The 14,528-nt window shown below is 37.9% G+C and overlaps 2 protein-coding genes across 2 annotated transcripts; one reads left to right on the top strand and one right to left on the bottom strand.

Annotated features, from left to right (window-relative positions):
- The first annotated feature begins 5,104 nt into the window (after positions 1-5,104).
- Positions 5,105-8,429, top strand: LOC121761025 (probable serine/threonine-protein kinase PBL3). Its single transcript, XM_042156607.1, has 8 exons — positions 5,105-5,188; positions 5,527-5,797; positions 5,883-6,091; positions 6,437-6,563; positions 6,903-6,974; positions 7,225-7,411; positions 7,483-7,615; positions 7,960-8,429. Exons 2-8 carry the CDS (start codon positions 5,644-5,646, stop codon positions 8,221-8,223), a joined length of 1,146 nt encoding a protein of 381 aa, XP_042012541.1. The 5' UTR covers positions 5,105-5,188; positions 5,527-5,643; the 3' UTR covers positions 8,224-8,429.
- A 110-nt stretch (positions 8,430-8,539) lies between these two features.
- Positions 8,540-14,264, bottom strand: LOC121761045. The gene is made up of 15 exons (XM_042156633.1): positions 14,032-14,264; positions 13,667-13,761; positions 13,452-13,565; positions 13,147-13,251; positions 12,986-13,057; positions 12,133-12,245; positions 11,793-11,927; positions 11,366-11,434; positions 10,857-10,944; positions 10,663-10,734; positions 10,459-10,559; positions 9,666-9,783; positions 9,299-9,358; positions 9,080-9,190; positions 8,540-8,957 (listed from the first exon to the last, which is right to left on the bottom strand). Exons 1-15 carry the CDS (start codon positions 14,147-14,149, stop codon positions 8,835-8,837), a joined length of 1,494 nt encoding a protein of 497 aa, XP_042012567.1. The 5' UTR covers positions 14,150-14,264; the 3' UTR covers positions 8,540-8,834.
- Positions 14,265-14,528: the final 264 nt, after the last annotated feature.

Here is a 14,528-nt window from a genome sequence, read left to right as displayed (position 1 = left end):
CCAGCTTCGTCTCCGGCTCCTCGGTCTGGTACAGCTTCCTTCTCCTGGGCTACCTCAGCCTCGGCCTCGCCTCCTGCCGGCCTCGCCTCCGCCTCCTGATCGGCTTCCTTCTCCGGATGCCCGGCCCGCTCGACTTCGGCCTCCCGCTCCAGCGGCTCGGCCTCACCCTCTCCGTTGTAAGTCGAAGCGGGTGAAACGGGTCCCACGGAGGCAAAGATAGCCTCCAGGTTCTCGTCCCGATCAGCTCGACAACTCCGGACTCGGTCTGCAGAAAGCAGGACCGAAGATGAAGCGAGCTCCTCAAGGAGCGGCAGATTCTGAAGCCGAGCTGCTATCTCTCGGCTGTACAGAGGCAGCACGACGTCGGCCCCCTGCTCGCCCTTATCGGCAATTAGCCTTACCAGGCTACCGACAAAGGCTGAGAACTGGCTGCTCAAAAAGAGTTTCTCCGTGTAAACACGGAGAGCCTCCCCCTGGGCAACCACGGCGGCAGCATCACTCCGTTTCGTCTGCTCTCGCTGGATGACGAGCTGGTTTTTGGCAAACTGAGCTTCATCCTGGGCCGAAATCCTAGCAGCTCTGGCTTTCTCAAAGTTTGCCTCGGCCTGCTCGGCCCGGTGACAAGCAGCCGCCAATTTCCTCTGCATCTCAGCATAGTCGTTGGACGCTTTGGAGAGTTCGACGGCGACGAGCTTGGAGAGCATATCATTCCTCTGAAAATGGATAAGGAAAAAAGTTAACAGAGGGCACCAAAAATACAAGACAGAAGCCAAGCCAAGGAATCAAGAAGACAATTCACCTCGGCGAAGTCCGTGGGCCATAAAAATGGCTCACAGATATGCTCCGAAGGAGGCGCCAAGACCACGTCTTTCTCTGGCGCCCTTGGGGGCTTCTGGGTCTGCCCCTTCTTGCTTGCCGAAGTCGACTCCGGCTTCTTTGGACCCGAAGAGGTCTTTTGCCTCTTCGGATTCTTCTCGGCATCAGGCGCCGAGCTGGTAGCCTTCTCTCTCTCCGGCTCCACAAGCTCGGAGGACTTTCTGATAGCCTTATTCAACATGAACACTGCCAAAAAGCAAGAAAGCAAAGTCAGATTTTCTTCGTTAAAGCAGTAGAGCATAAAGATAAAGAGAAATCCTCACCCTCGGCCTCTTCGTCCGAAGACGAGATGTCGAACACGACGTCGCCCTTGACGAGCTCAGACTCCGTGTATTGTTTCCTAACTATGGGAATCTTGTTGAGCTCGCCATCGAGCTCGTCCAACGGTTCAGGCCGGGGGTGACGGATAACGGACTCCGGCCCTCTCCAGGGAAAACTAGGAGCCGCGGTCCTATCATAGTAGAAGAAGCGATTTTGCCACTTCGGCCACTTCGTTTTACAAAAGGCCCTAAAGGGCTGTAAAGGGATCAAGTAAAACCAAGACCCCTTCCTCTTAAATTGAAAGAATTTAAGGATCGCCTTCAAAGACAAATCCCTTCCTAACCTACGGAGTTCGGCAGCGAAGGCCGACAAGTGCCTCCAAGAGTTCGGAGTCACCTGGCCTAAAGGAAGCTGAAAAAAATCTAGTAAATCTATAAAGGCAGAAGGGAGGGGGAAACGAAGCCCGCATTCTAAGCAGGCCTCGTACACGGTGACGTAACCCTCCGGCGGGGAGTCAGCCCTGTGATCACCGTCAGGTACCACCGCCTTCCCCCCAGGAAAAGAGTATTTTTCGTAAAGGGATATCACAGTATCCTTACTCAAGATACTGTGAAAATACTCTACGGTCTTCTCCCCGGATTCTTTCCGGCTAGAAGACCCCTTACCCCCTTTCCTAACGCTACCCGACTCCGAAGAAGAAGAAGAAGACATTTTTCTTACTTTTTGAAGGTGAAGGTAGTCTGAAGAAATTTTTGAAAGCGGAAGGAAATTTTTCACGCAGAAGATAGAGAGTGCAGAAGAAGCCAATAGCAAAGGTGTTCAAATGATGAAGAAAGACGGTATTTATCAGATTTGGAAAAGATTTCAAATCATCGCACCGTTTCATATCCCACCTTTTCAGGATTCAACGGCCGGATTTTACTGTCGCATTTAATGCCGCATTTAATGCAGTCACGCGCAGGGCACGTCCCCTGACTTCAGCCTCCCCCGTACCCTTTTCCAGAATGCCGAAGTGACTCGCTTCGCCGAAGTGAATCACTTCGCTTTTCGGGGGGGGTAGTGATGGGGTACGTACTAAACAAGCCCAATAGCAGTGACAGCTCGGCCAGCCCAATAGCAGTGACAGCTCGGCCAGCCCAAAGCCCAAGAGTTCAGTTCGGCATTACCAAAGAGTTCGGCCTCAGCCTACAGCTCGGTAAAAGCCAACCAATCAAGCTCTGCTCTCAGGTCGGCATCAAGCTCTACTCTCAGATCGGCAACCAAAGCAGTTCGGTCTCGGTATTCGGCCGAACAAGGAGTTAGTGGACCCATACAGGATGTCCAACACACCCACTACCACGTGATGTCAGTTCAGGCCACGATCGTAGGCCATGACCTACGCTTCACCCACGATCTTAGGCCATAACCTACACGACATCCACGACTTAGGGTGGTGATGCAAGCCATGATCTGAATTCATTATATAAATAGAACTTAGATCTGATAGAAGGGGTTAGAATCTCTCTAGAGAAATAATCATATAGCAAGTCTGTGTTGTAAGCTGTAATTCGCAGATCAAGCAATACAAACCTGCCCCCATTTCTCCCCGTGGACGTAGATTTACCTCAGTAAATCGAACCACGTAAAATTCTCTGTGTCGTAATTTATTTTTACGAGCATTCATCATCATCGAAAATTCGCCGATTCATCATAGCACATCAACTAAAGATTAAATTAATGCTTTGAACTCACTAGAGAAATCTAAAAAAAGAAACCCCCTTCAATAATATAGTTGGTTCATTTTGCATATTCAAAACATTGCATTTCAGGAATTATTAGGTGCCTCTGGGGAAGTATAATGTTTAGTGGCTTTCAGATTATCTGGAGATGGAGATGGCCACCACCATTCATGCCCACATGAAACCCAAAGGGGAAACAAACACATCTTAACATATTTTGCTCACAATCATCACTATTTGACTTCTATCTCTACTTTATTTATATTTAATTTTTAAAAGTAGTAATTTATTATTGCATTGCAGCCCTACTGACCTGTATATTCCTTCATCACCTAAAAGGGAAAGGAATAAAATGGAGGAGATTTAGTAATCACCTACTCATCAACAAACTTTTTTCATTCATCCACAACCAATGACCTTGTTTCATCCATAAAAATTAGTCATTTTTATTGTGGATAAGTTTTTTTTAATGTGATATCTTTATCTTCATTAATAGTAATATTCTAATTTTTTTTCTTTTATTTTTATCCTACTTTATTAATTGTGTGTTACAATTTGTAAAGTTAATTAGTAAGATTATTGAAGTGGAAAAAAATAGGGAGAATGAGGAATATGAGAGACAGCAACATCTCCATTTTATTTGCAATTAAAAATAAAATAAAAGTAGGGCCTAAATGATAAGCTTATTTAGTGACGAGCGCGGCCCAGAACAGAAGAAGCCCAGCTTCAACTTTATTTAAAAAATATTATTCACAATTCATCATCTCTGAACCCTATATTAAAATTAATTATTTCAACTTAATTAAAATATAAAATTCATTAAAATTCTAAAATAATTAATTGAAAAATGAAAAATACATAAATAAAAATGATATGCAATTAAATGTATCTTGGCTCCGTCAGCTATTATTTAGGTAAGTGACTTATGTTTGGTGTCGAGACCACCCGCCACTGTTGTGAATGTCGTTACTCCAATGGTAGTACATACTCGATACATACCTTATTTATATATATACTCAATTTATACCTTATTTATATATATACTCAATTTATACATGCATTCATATGCAAGCAAATGACTGTTTTAAGAATAGGCAATTGGTTTGATTAAAAATAGTTGGTGGTAGGCTAGTTGTGTTGTACAATAAAGAATCCTATGAGTAGAGGCGTTAATAAAAGATTTGGTGTTGGAGCAATGTCAACTTAGCTGGACTACAATTATTGATTGACCTCACTCAAATCTTTGTTTATAATATACTCCGACTCCCATTATCCACAACTCCGTCTTAAAGACCGAACTAGAGACCAAATTAGGGCTATCCATTTTCTTAATTTTATGGGTAGGATTAATTTACAATTAATTTAATATTTTATTCAATAAAAACTTTTTATTTTAATTTTTATTTTTATAAAAAATTAATTTTGTTATATTTTTTTAAAAAATTAGATTTTTTAAATTCAATAAAAACTTGCCGGAGTAAATAATGAACTATATTCACTAAATAATGAACTAAATGGAGTATGTTATGAAATAATTTTGACATGTTATTGAAATACATTAATGATACAACAAATTTTAGTGTTAAACGTTAAGCGGTAGCAATGAACTATATTCAATAAATAATGAACCAAATGAACATTAGTAATGAAGTAAATATGACATTTATTGAAATACAATGTTAACAGTGTTAAACATCAAGTAGTAGTAATAAACTTATTACTTCATTCCATTAGTTTATTACTTCATTTCGTTAGTTTATTACTTTATTCATGCTATTACTTCATTCCATTAGTTTATTACTTCATTTCATTAGATTATTACTTCATAATGTGTTATGACATAATTATCTTTCAATTGAAGTAAATTCGGTATGTAATGAATGCGAAAAATTACTTCATAACATACGTTCATTATGTAGTGAATATAGTTCATTATTTACTCCAGAAAAGTTTTTATTGAATAACAAAAAAAAAATTTAAAAAAATTATAACAAAAATTCTAAAAAAATTTTAAAAAAATAAAAAAATATTTATTGAATAAAATATTAAATTAATTCAAGATTAAGAAAATGGATGTCACTAATTTGGTCTCTAGTTCGATTTTTAAGGAGAGTTAGATATTGATCAAAACTCAAATATACTCATATTTATTTAATTATAAGCGAGTCACGTGCAATGCCAATAGCCTAATGTATTTTGTATTTGTAGATTAAATTAATTGATTATTTAAATTAAACAAAGACGTTTCAACCTGATTTCATCTCTCTGTGTTATTTACTCAGTAGATTCTGCCATTGATTCCCAGCAAAGCAGCTTCTCCCTCTGTTTTAATGGTGGGTGGATGTAATAAATATACAAAATTGGTGTAGAGGGATTGGTGGAGTGGAGCTTATTGTCGGCGGCAGCTTCCTTTCTGTCGGCATTATCTCTCTCTCTGCCTTTCTATTAGTATTAGTGTTGCTGGATTGATTACTAGCTGTGCAATCCTCGCTTTTCCCCTTGTATATATGCTAACCATTTCCTATCCACCTCACACATTCTCTGCTTTTCAATCCCTATTCATATCTCCTCATCTCCCTCCTTCGCTTTTTTTCCAATCTTGCTTTTTTCCATTACTTATTTGCTGCTTATCCTCTCATAATTTCACATCTTCTGTCATCCAATTCTGCAGAGCATGTGCTGGCACCGTATAATTTCCTACAATTTGAAATCCTTCTGAATTTCAGCTTCGATGTATGATAATCCTCTGTTTGTATTGGAACCCTAGCTCAATTGGATCCCAGACCAAATGTCAACGACTCTTGCAGCAATTATAGGTGGTGCTGCTGCAGGAGGCGTGGCATTGGTGGTGATATTCGTGTTTACCATTTGGTATTGCATTTTCCGACCTAGGAATGCTTCAAGAACGTCTGATACTGCTTCTTCTGATCCCTCTGTTCAAGGTAACTTCATTTTCTCTCTGTTATCTTGTTAACTGCCAACACCGTTTAACACCATTGTTAAATTGAATTGAATTGAATTAAGCAGTTGGGAGAGCTGTTGGAATTGAGTTTTCTGTGCGAGATGCTAGGAGGTTTGCGATGGACGAATTGTCAGCTGCTACAAAGAATTTTAGTGACAAGAGTTTGATAGGACAAGGGAAATTTGGGGAAGTCTACAAAGGCTTGCTTCATGATGGGATACTTGTAGCCATTAAGAAGCGACCCGCGCCTCCTACCCATGAATTTATTGAGGAGGTATCTCACTTTCTCACCTACTTGATATTGATATGCATACTTGTCAGATGCCTATGGGAAGTTAAATGTTCCTTATTATCACTACATTGCTTTTTACTAGCATGTGCCATTTTACCCTGTAGTTGCTTTTTCACCTCTGATGGATTTAATGACATGAATATGTGTACTGTGCTCGTTCCGACATTGTTAAAGAGGTCTTGAAGAAATTGATTAGGATTACTGCACTTTTTGGCTCTATATGTTTGAAACCAATTTGCATTTCTGTTACATTGATGGATTGCTGAAGGGCATTCGTTGATAGCAAATCACACGCTGCGACTGAGTTTAGAGTTTATTTCTTATCAGGTCCGATATCTTTCATCTATTCAACATCGAAATCTGGTCACTCTTTTAGGTTATTGCCAGGAAAATGATGTACAGATTCTTGTCTATGAGTACATACCCAATGGAAGTGTGTCTATTCACTTGTATGGTAATTATTTTTCCTCCATTCATTCTCTTGTGTGTTTCTTGTTGCGCGTGCCTTTAGTGAATTTGACGCATCAGTCCTAAAGTAAAATTTTTAACAGAATGCTGTTTTGCAACAAATTTCATGCATTTGTTTAACCTTGACTGGCACCTCTGCATCTGATTATATCCTCTGCGCTTTCAAATATTCCTGTTCATTTCCTTTTCTTTGTCTTCCCTCAAACCCCAGTTTTTATTAATCTCTTAAGTATTCACTTCCATTAATTTGCGACTCTACCCCCTTCCTTCTTTACTATTCTATTATGCATTAGAGCATCTAACTTAACTCCATGTCATATCTCAGGCGCTGGTCAGGTTTCACAGGAAAAACTTGAATTCAAGCACAGGCTTCAAATAGCTCTTGGGGCAGCTAAAGGTGATCTTCTGCAAAACCAGTGAGCATTTTTTGGCTTTCCTGGTATTAATTCATCTTGTTTTCTGCTGAAATAATAATCAGCGAGTACTTTTTGCTTTCTGGTATTAATCCATCTAATCTTGTGCTGAAAAAGAATGATATACAAAACATGGCCTAAGAAAAACATGTGTAAGGTTTCACAAAGCTTCAAAGTGAGCGTTCTTGAAATATAGCGTATATATGTGTGCTTATCCTCACTTTATATGCACAGGTTTGGCTCACCTTCACTCTCTAAGTCCTAGGTTGATACACAAGGATTTCAAAACAGCAAATGTTCTTGTGGACGAGAATTTCATAGCAAAAGTAGCAGATGCTGGTTTACGCAATTTTCTCGGAAGATTTGATTCTGCAGGCACATCTGCTCAAGTGGCAGTTGAGGATGTTTTTCTTGCCCCAGAGTAATATACTTGCTTGTATTACAGTTATTTAATGGAGTAATTATTAATTGTATTGTCATGTGCTGATGCAGGGCCAGTGAATTCCGGCGATTTTCTGACAAAAGCGATGTTTACAGTTTTGGGGTGTTCCTTTTGGAGTTAGTGAGCGGGCAGGAAGCAAAAGAATTGCTATCTTCAGACGTCAATCAGAATTTGGTTGAATGGGTAAATTCGCATCTTGCACAAATTACCATAATCAGATTCTCTACAACGTGGAACGTTTTACCTCTGCCAATATAAATCATTATACTTCCTGCCATGTATACCAAGAAGCACGTTACACTAGTAACTGTTGTGCTTTTCTTTTCCTTGATCTGATAACGGTATCATGGTGATATTGTAGAAATCATTAACTGTTCGTATACTTGGCAAAATAACATATAATTCGAGACACAAAGTGCTCTGGTGCTATACTGCATCACTTACACTAGCTCACATCCTAAAGCCATGCCAATTTCATGAAAATTCAAATATGTGTGGTTGTAAAATAAAACTTATTATGTTTGCAGCTGCAGAATCTTCAGGAAAGTGGCAGCATATCTACCATCATTGATCAGAGATTGGGTAATAGCTTTACAACAGAAGGAATGGAAGAGTTCATGCAGCTGATTGTGCAGTGTGTGAATCCTTCAAGTGAGAGGCGTTCTCTTATGAGCTACGTGGTGACCGAGCTGGATCGGATTCTTGAGAAAGAAATGAGCTTGACGACGATCATGGGGGAAGGAACCCCAGTTGTGACCTTGGGAAGCCAGCTTTTTATGGCTTCAAAATAAGAAGGTTGCGTTGTGACATTTTCAGTGTGTTTCGAGAAAAATAGAAGTGAAGAATATATCCAGCTGTTTGATAATTGTATAAAGAACAGTTGGATGATTTTTTAATTTTTTATTTCATAACTCTGCCAATCAATTAATGTTCTTTGTAAACCAAACTTCTATATATTGTTAATATCATAGTGAGATTGAGTTGGACATTCTCTGCACATTCCAAATACCCTACCAGTCTACCTGCTGAATTGGATTAGTAAAATTTCCTCCCATAGTTTATTATTTGACTTCAATTTAAGGAAAAATGGAATTAGACAGATAATAATTGCTAGTTAAAGAATTTTGATGACTGTCCATTGACATGATATTTCTTAATTGAGCTAAACAAGAAAAAGTAAGGTCAGTTCTATTCAGAAAAAATAGAGCTCATTCTTCACCAAACACACATACACTAACTACATTGGCATTGCCATGAAGCCATCCATGATTACATACAACACATACCACGTCTTATATACAAGAAAAAATAAAATGGAAATGGTGAACTACTGGAGAAATTAGAAATAACTACACCAACAGCTTAACAAAATCATGAGCTTACAGTTGTTTAGTGAAATAAATCAAGAAGAGGTAGAGGCAGGGGCCCGACTCTGTTTAGCCTTTAGGACAAGTTCTTCCGTTGTCGTGCCTATGATCTCATTAGCACGCTTCAGACCAACACAGTAGTACCGTCCAATTGTATCCTATATCAATTACCATTATAACCACGACTCAAGTCACCTCAACAATCACACAATTTGTATCTCGCACGTTAAACATTTTATTCTTGTATCCCTAACTTCACACAAGAATTTTAAAAACTCACCTGACAAACTATGCCTAGTTTTTCCAGTTTGTGGACTGCATCGTCAACATCAAAATTGCAGCGTTCACCAAATTCATCGGTTATTAATTCTTCACACTGATGGTCAAGGTCCTATTTAAGAACAGCAGACTGCATATCAGAAATCGTACAACTAGAGGCGCAAAACTCGGGATCAACCTAACCTATCATGCAAAGCATTCTAAATCCAGATCTGTGTACCTCAAGAGTAGCTTTCCCTTGTTCCATCAATATGAAAAAACAAATAATGACCTCCTTTACCTGCACATGTGTGATAATTTAGACAACTGGAAGCAGATAAAGTCATGACCACATTCCATGCCAGTTTCTGTTTTGATAGCATATTGGCAGTATTCAGTTAACACGAATTCTATCAAGTTTAAACTCATGACCACATTCCATGCTCAATGTAATAGCCATAAATTCCAGAGGCATGGCAAAAATGTTGTTGCTTTGATTACTTCCAAGTACAGGTAGAGGAAAGTCATGTCCTCTAGGGAAAGAAAATGAGCCATCCAACAATTATTGGCTCAAGCTCGGAAACAAACTGTACGCTAGTCTTACTTACCTCTTGTTGAATTACATCATCACACAAGTGAAGAAGAGTGCCCCGTCCACTATCCAATTGTTTGTCATACATCGATTGTGTGATTAGATTCTGATATGTAGCCATATTCTGTTGAAACCTGGAAAGTGAACAAAACTTCAGCCAACTACAAAAAAGTTAAATCAGCTCAAATATGAAGAAAGAATCCACAATGGAAACATGGATGGGATAAGAGATTGTGACAAGCCTGCTCACAGAGGATACAGAACAAAAGACATGGGATGGCCTAATCTCGTCAAAAGAGTAGTAGGAATCAAACTGCTTTTGAAGGCAGGGATAATCTTGGGTTCTGGTTGATGCACATTAACAAACTCAATTTACAGATCACTGATTGAGCACAATTTTTTGGAGGGGCTGATTGTGCATGATTAATTCATACTACATGGTTAATGTATTTAGTTATAAATAATGTTTTTTTGGTGAAGGGTTCTCTTGATAGACTTATTAAATGGATTGCCTGTTGAGAAAAATCAATTCTTACATGTTTTACAAACTATCAAGGGGGAATAACTTATCTTGTCTTTGCTAATCGTTTCAGTTTAATTATCTGGTTCAGTTCATATGAAATACGCCTACCTCTCTGGTGCAAGGAGCAGAAGTTCTGATATGCACACAATCATTACCAATGCTAAGGCTAACTTTAGGTTTTTTCTGAATGACAATGACTGTGGAACTTGTGATTTCAGCTTTTCAATATTAACACTAAATTATATATGCATTAAAAGAAATAATTCCAAGGTTGGAAATGCTTAACGTGAAGTAAATCTTAGCACAGTAACCAAGCACTGTGGAAAGAATAGCAAACATGACCCAGAGGTCAGCTTTAGGCATTTCAACAGATCCTACGACAGCAACCTGCAAGAATCAAACCATAGATATGTTATTTAAAATTTTTTAAAAAAAAGAAGAAGTGGCTTTGAAATGCGACTAAAGATGATTATGGAAGAAGTTGACCAACCAGCCCAACAACTGCAGATACAAGAAATTTGACCCAGTCCATTGGAGTTAAACTTGGATTCTTTTTCTCTGGCTGTATTACAAAGAACATTAAACTATCTAATAAGCTCTCATCAGCAAAACAAATCAAACTTAGCGGAAAACTCCAGCATCTAGGTTAAAATGAACAGGGGGTAGAGGATCAAGAAAACCAACTAGGACAATTTCCATATCAGCCATAGGAATGTTTTTGAAATGTTTCACATATATGCCTCGTTCTGCTTTGGTTTTTGAACTCGCTCGCCTGCATAGCATTCTATGTTAACCTTTTGAATTTGATCAAAACAAGAACCAAAATCCCTGACTAACAGTATAAAACAAGGGTGGAAAAGGCACTTAATGAGCTCAAAGAAATTGTGGTTTAAGTTTTCTCAGTCAATATATATCTGCTAAGTTTTCGACTTTCAACATCAATTCATAAATAATTTCTCAAGTGAAAGTAATTTAGTAAATCCTAGACTAGAAGAAGGGAATCACTAAAGTAGAGTTCAGTAGTAAAGAAAAAGAATCAAGGCAATTAATGTGGAAACAAAAAGTACTAAGAAAGTACAACTTAAAGCTGTTGGACCTTATACATAGAGCAATGTATAGAAATACAAGAGTAACAGAGAAACAATGTTGCAGACATGTAACTATTACTCAATAACAAGATGTCAATTGGATACCTGTACACAACTATGATCCTATCGAAAGTAGGTTCTTGAATTGTATTTTGTCTCAGCAGATTTTTTAAACTGAAACAAGAAACAATAAAAGCCATTGGCAAGTTAGCATTACTCAGCATCTTCAGTTAAACATCTTGAAAGCATATAATGTGCCCGACTTGGCTTTTTTAGCATCACAGCTAGCTTAGCATAAAAGCCATTGGCAAGTTAGCATTACTCAGCATCTTCAGTTAAACATCTTGAAAGCATATAATGTGCCCGACTTGGCTTTTTTAGCATCACAGCTAGCTTAGCCTCAGGTAGGTTCACAATTCTCACAACATACAAAGTCAGAGCATAAAACTTATTGTGAGGATCTTCAAACTAAAGAATGTAATATTCAATTCAAGCAACAAAAAATGAACCATTTATAACATCACTATGAAACCTGAGCTCCATATTTTCAAGTCTAATGCGTTCGACGTATAATTCATGATCTTCAGTTTGGGAAATGAATTCATCGTCTTTTTTAGGATCCTTCTTCTGCCTTGAACTAGTCCTCCTTGAAAAAACCTTCTCTAATCTGGAAGCAGAGAAGACAAGAGAGATTAAAATTCAGCATGTGCGTGCTTGAAATGAAGGACTAAATGAACTTTATGAGCAGAACAAGGGGAAAGTGAAGCCAGGAGATGACAGCTGATCTTTAAGCAAATCAAACTTCGCATGGAAACTTAGTTATCTCGAATCTTTGGCTCAAACAAGTGTTTGCAACACTGAATTTCACTCACCTGGTCTTTCTCATTATCCACCCCCACAGACGTGCAATTATTGCGTCAACTTTTTCCATGACAAAATAATCAGTTGTCTTGTCAATGCCAATCCCACGCCTGAAGATTACATACTGAAGAGCAAAGAAACACAAGTAGAATAATGGAATCCAACAAAATATAATGATGCAGCAAAAAAAATTAAAATAATACTAGTAATGCAACTTATGTTGTATCAAACATCGCAATGGACTATTATGATATATAGGCTAGTAAAGAAGCGAGTATTTATAACCTATGAAGGAGACTCATAATATCACCAAATTATGGAGGGTGTATACATCACAATTTACAAGTGATAGAGCAGAAATATTAACTGCTTACTTACATCCTGCTCATTTAGTAACCCACATCTTGTTTACTTGCAAAAAATCCAACTGTCTCAACTAATTAGAAAGCTTTTCAACTTCGTATAAACTCTCATATGAAGTACACAAATATCATCATCCTAAACAAAATCAAGCATTATTGCAGTTACTCTAAAATAGTAAATCAAAATAAAAATTTAGTTGGGCATGGGGCACGGACAATATCCATGTTTGCCTTCATCCTAAACAAAAGTAAGCATTTTTGCAGTTACTCTAAAATACAGTAGCAAATTTAATTTTGGTTAGGTACAGGTGCACAGACAATATCTCTTAAGAGTGTCAAATTGAGGGTTAAGAGTCTATATTTATATTATTATTGGAGTTACACAGTAATTAGAGATAAATAAGCTAGGACATGTTATACAAAAATCAATGGGTTGTTTTCTCTTACATCAAGCATGTAAGAAATATGCAATAAAACCATACCGGAGAGAAGCGACAGATACCTTATCTGCAAAATCTGGGAGATTTTCGTGAGGATGTGTTTCAAAGAACTTCTTCAAAACCTTGTTGTCAAGCTACATTCAGCAACAATAGTTCTTTAAACAGATGAATGCATATCAGAAAGCATGCTATATTACGATTCAACGCATGCATTACACTACACCTTAGACTCATCAACTGTGATTGGAAGATTAAGGAGATATTGCCCAGAACGTGCCACATCAATCTCTTCATCAGTGGCTATCTTAAAATTGCTTTTCTCCATAATCTGCAGAATAAGATTAAAAAAAGAGCAAAGAAATATGCATTAACAAGAAACAAAAGGGAATTAAAGATAGACCTAAAAGGTAGATAGGGGGTTAAAAAAACTTTATAGTCGAAAGTGAATCTAATTGAGAATTTCAGTGTTTCTATAAGTTCACAAGTGAAATCCAATATCAACTGTGAGTAGGAGAAGCATAAGCTTACCTGAAACAAGTATCTCAAGAAATTCTGTTCAAGTGTGTCGATTTCTTCGGAAGACAAGTTCTGCTGCTCCAACTTTTGCGTTCCATAGACAGGATCGAAAAGGGAGTAGAGTTGCTGCAGCCATATTCATATTGAATCAGTAAGGTGTTAATTATACATAACAACTCAAGGAATATAGACTAAAGAGAAGATGAGTGGAAGGACAAGGAAATCACCATGAGGTCCTCAAACTGCAACATGTACCATGCCCGGATTGTGTATTCCACTCTCTTGCAGAGTTTCAAGAACTCTGCACGATCGGAGCTTTGTTCTGCAGGATGGGAAACATCCAACAGTTAAAGGCACACAAATGCTAAAGACCACTTTTTTCTGCATTTAATAAACAGAAGCAGTTTTCTTCTAAAGTTAAGGTTATGATCAACAAATGTCCCAAATGAGTAAATACGAAATTGTATCTCAGGTAGGAGGAAAAAGAGTTTGCCATAATAAAATCATTTTCTAACAAATTGGTACAATGCAATTAACATCAGGAATTGGATTGAAGGTATGAAAATTGAAAGGGAAGAGGCAGAGATTGTACCAATGAGATTGGCTAAGTGGACGGTGAGCCTGGGCTTGAGGATTGGAATAACAGCTTCGCGCTCCAGCCGGATCACTTCTCTGTTGGTGCCCAAGGTAATCTTCTCCATCGTCGGCATCTTTTCCTTTCCTTGCCACAACGGAATTCTATCAGATTCTTCCTCTTCCTCTTCCTCTACCAAAAATATGAATGTCCAATTAATCAATGCAGCTGGTTTTTTCAAAAAATTATTATTACCTTTATGATAAAATTTATTATTTTATCTAGCTATGCAAAATTATAAATGGCTCCAATTAATTGACAAAGGGCTTGTGCTATTATTTAAGAACCAAGTTTATACCCACGTGAATTGGAATAAGATAAAGCTGTGGTTCAAGATAATGGCATTGCTTTGCATCTAAGTTTCAAGATAATTGAATTTGAATTGTATGATTATTGTTTAGCAGTTATGATGAAAAGGAAAGGTATGACAAAAATACTGTAATTTTTTATCGCAG

This window comes from Salvia splendens, chromosome 13 (assembly GCF_004379255.2).
Source record: "Salvia splendens isolate huo1 chromosome 13, SspV2, whole genome shotgun sequence".
NCBI classification, from domain to species: Eukaryota; Viridiplantae; Streptophyta; class Magnoliopsida; order Lamiales; family Lamiaceae; genus Salvia; species Salvia splendens.
The sequence above is the reverse complement of the archived record's forward strand: the minus strand, read 5'-3'. Positions and strand labels throughout refer to the sequence as shown.

Bases quoted from the DNA above. Each gene is read 5' to 3' on its own strand.
- LOC121761045 (XM_042156633.1), bottom strand. From the start codon at position 14,149: ATGCCGACGATGGAGAAGATTACCTTGGGCACCAACAGAGAAGTGATC. The intron at 13,762-14,031 runs GTACAATCTCTG...CCCATCCTGCAG, and splicing joins CCACTTAGCCAATCTCATTG to AACAAAGCTCCGATCGTGCA. The intron at 13,566-13,666 runs GTGATTTCCTTG...ATATGGCTGCAG, and splicing joins TGCAGTTTGAGGACCTCATG to CAACTCTACTCCCTTTTCGA.
- LOC121761025 (XM_042156607.1), top strand. From the start codon at position 5,644: ATGTCAACGACTCTTGCAGCAATTATAGGTGGTGCTGCTGCAGGAGGC. The intron at 6,092-6,436 runs GTATCTCACTTT...ATTTCTTATCAG, and splicing joins CCCATGAATTTATTGAGGAG to GTCCGATATCTTTCATCTAT. The intron at 7,412-7,482 runs GTAATATACTTG...GTGCTGATGCAG, and splicing joins GATGTTTTTCTTGCCCCAGA to GGCCAGTGAATTCCGGCGAT.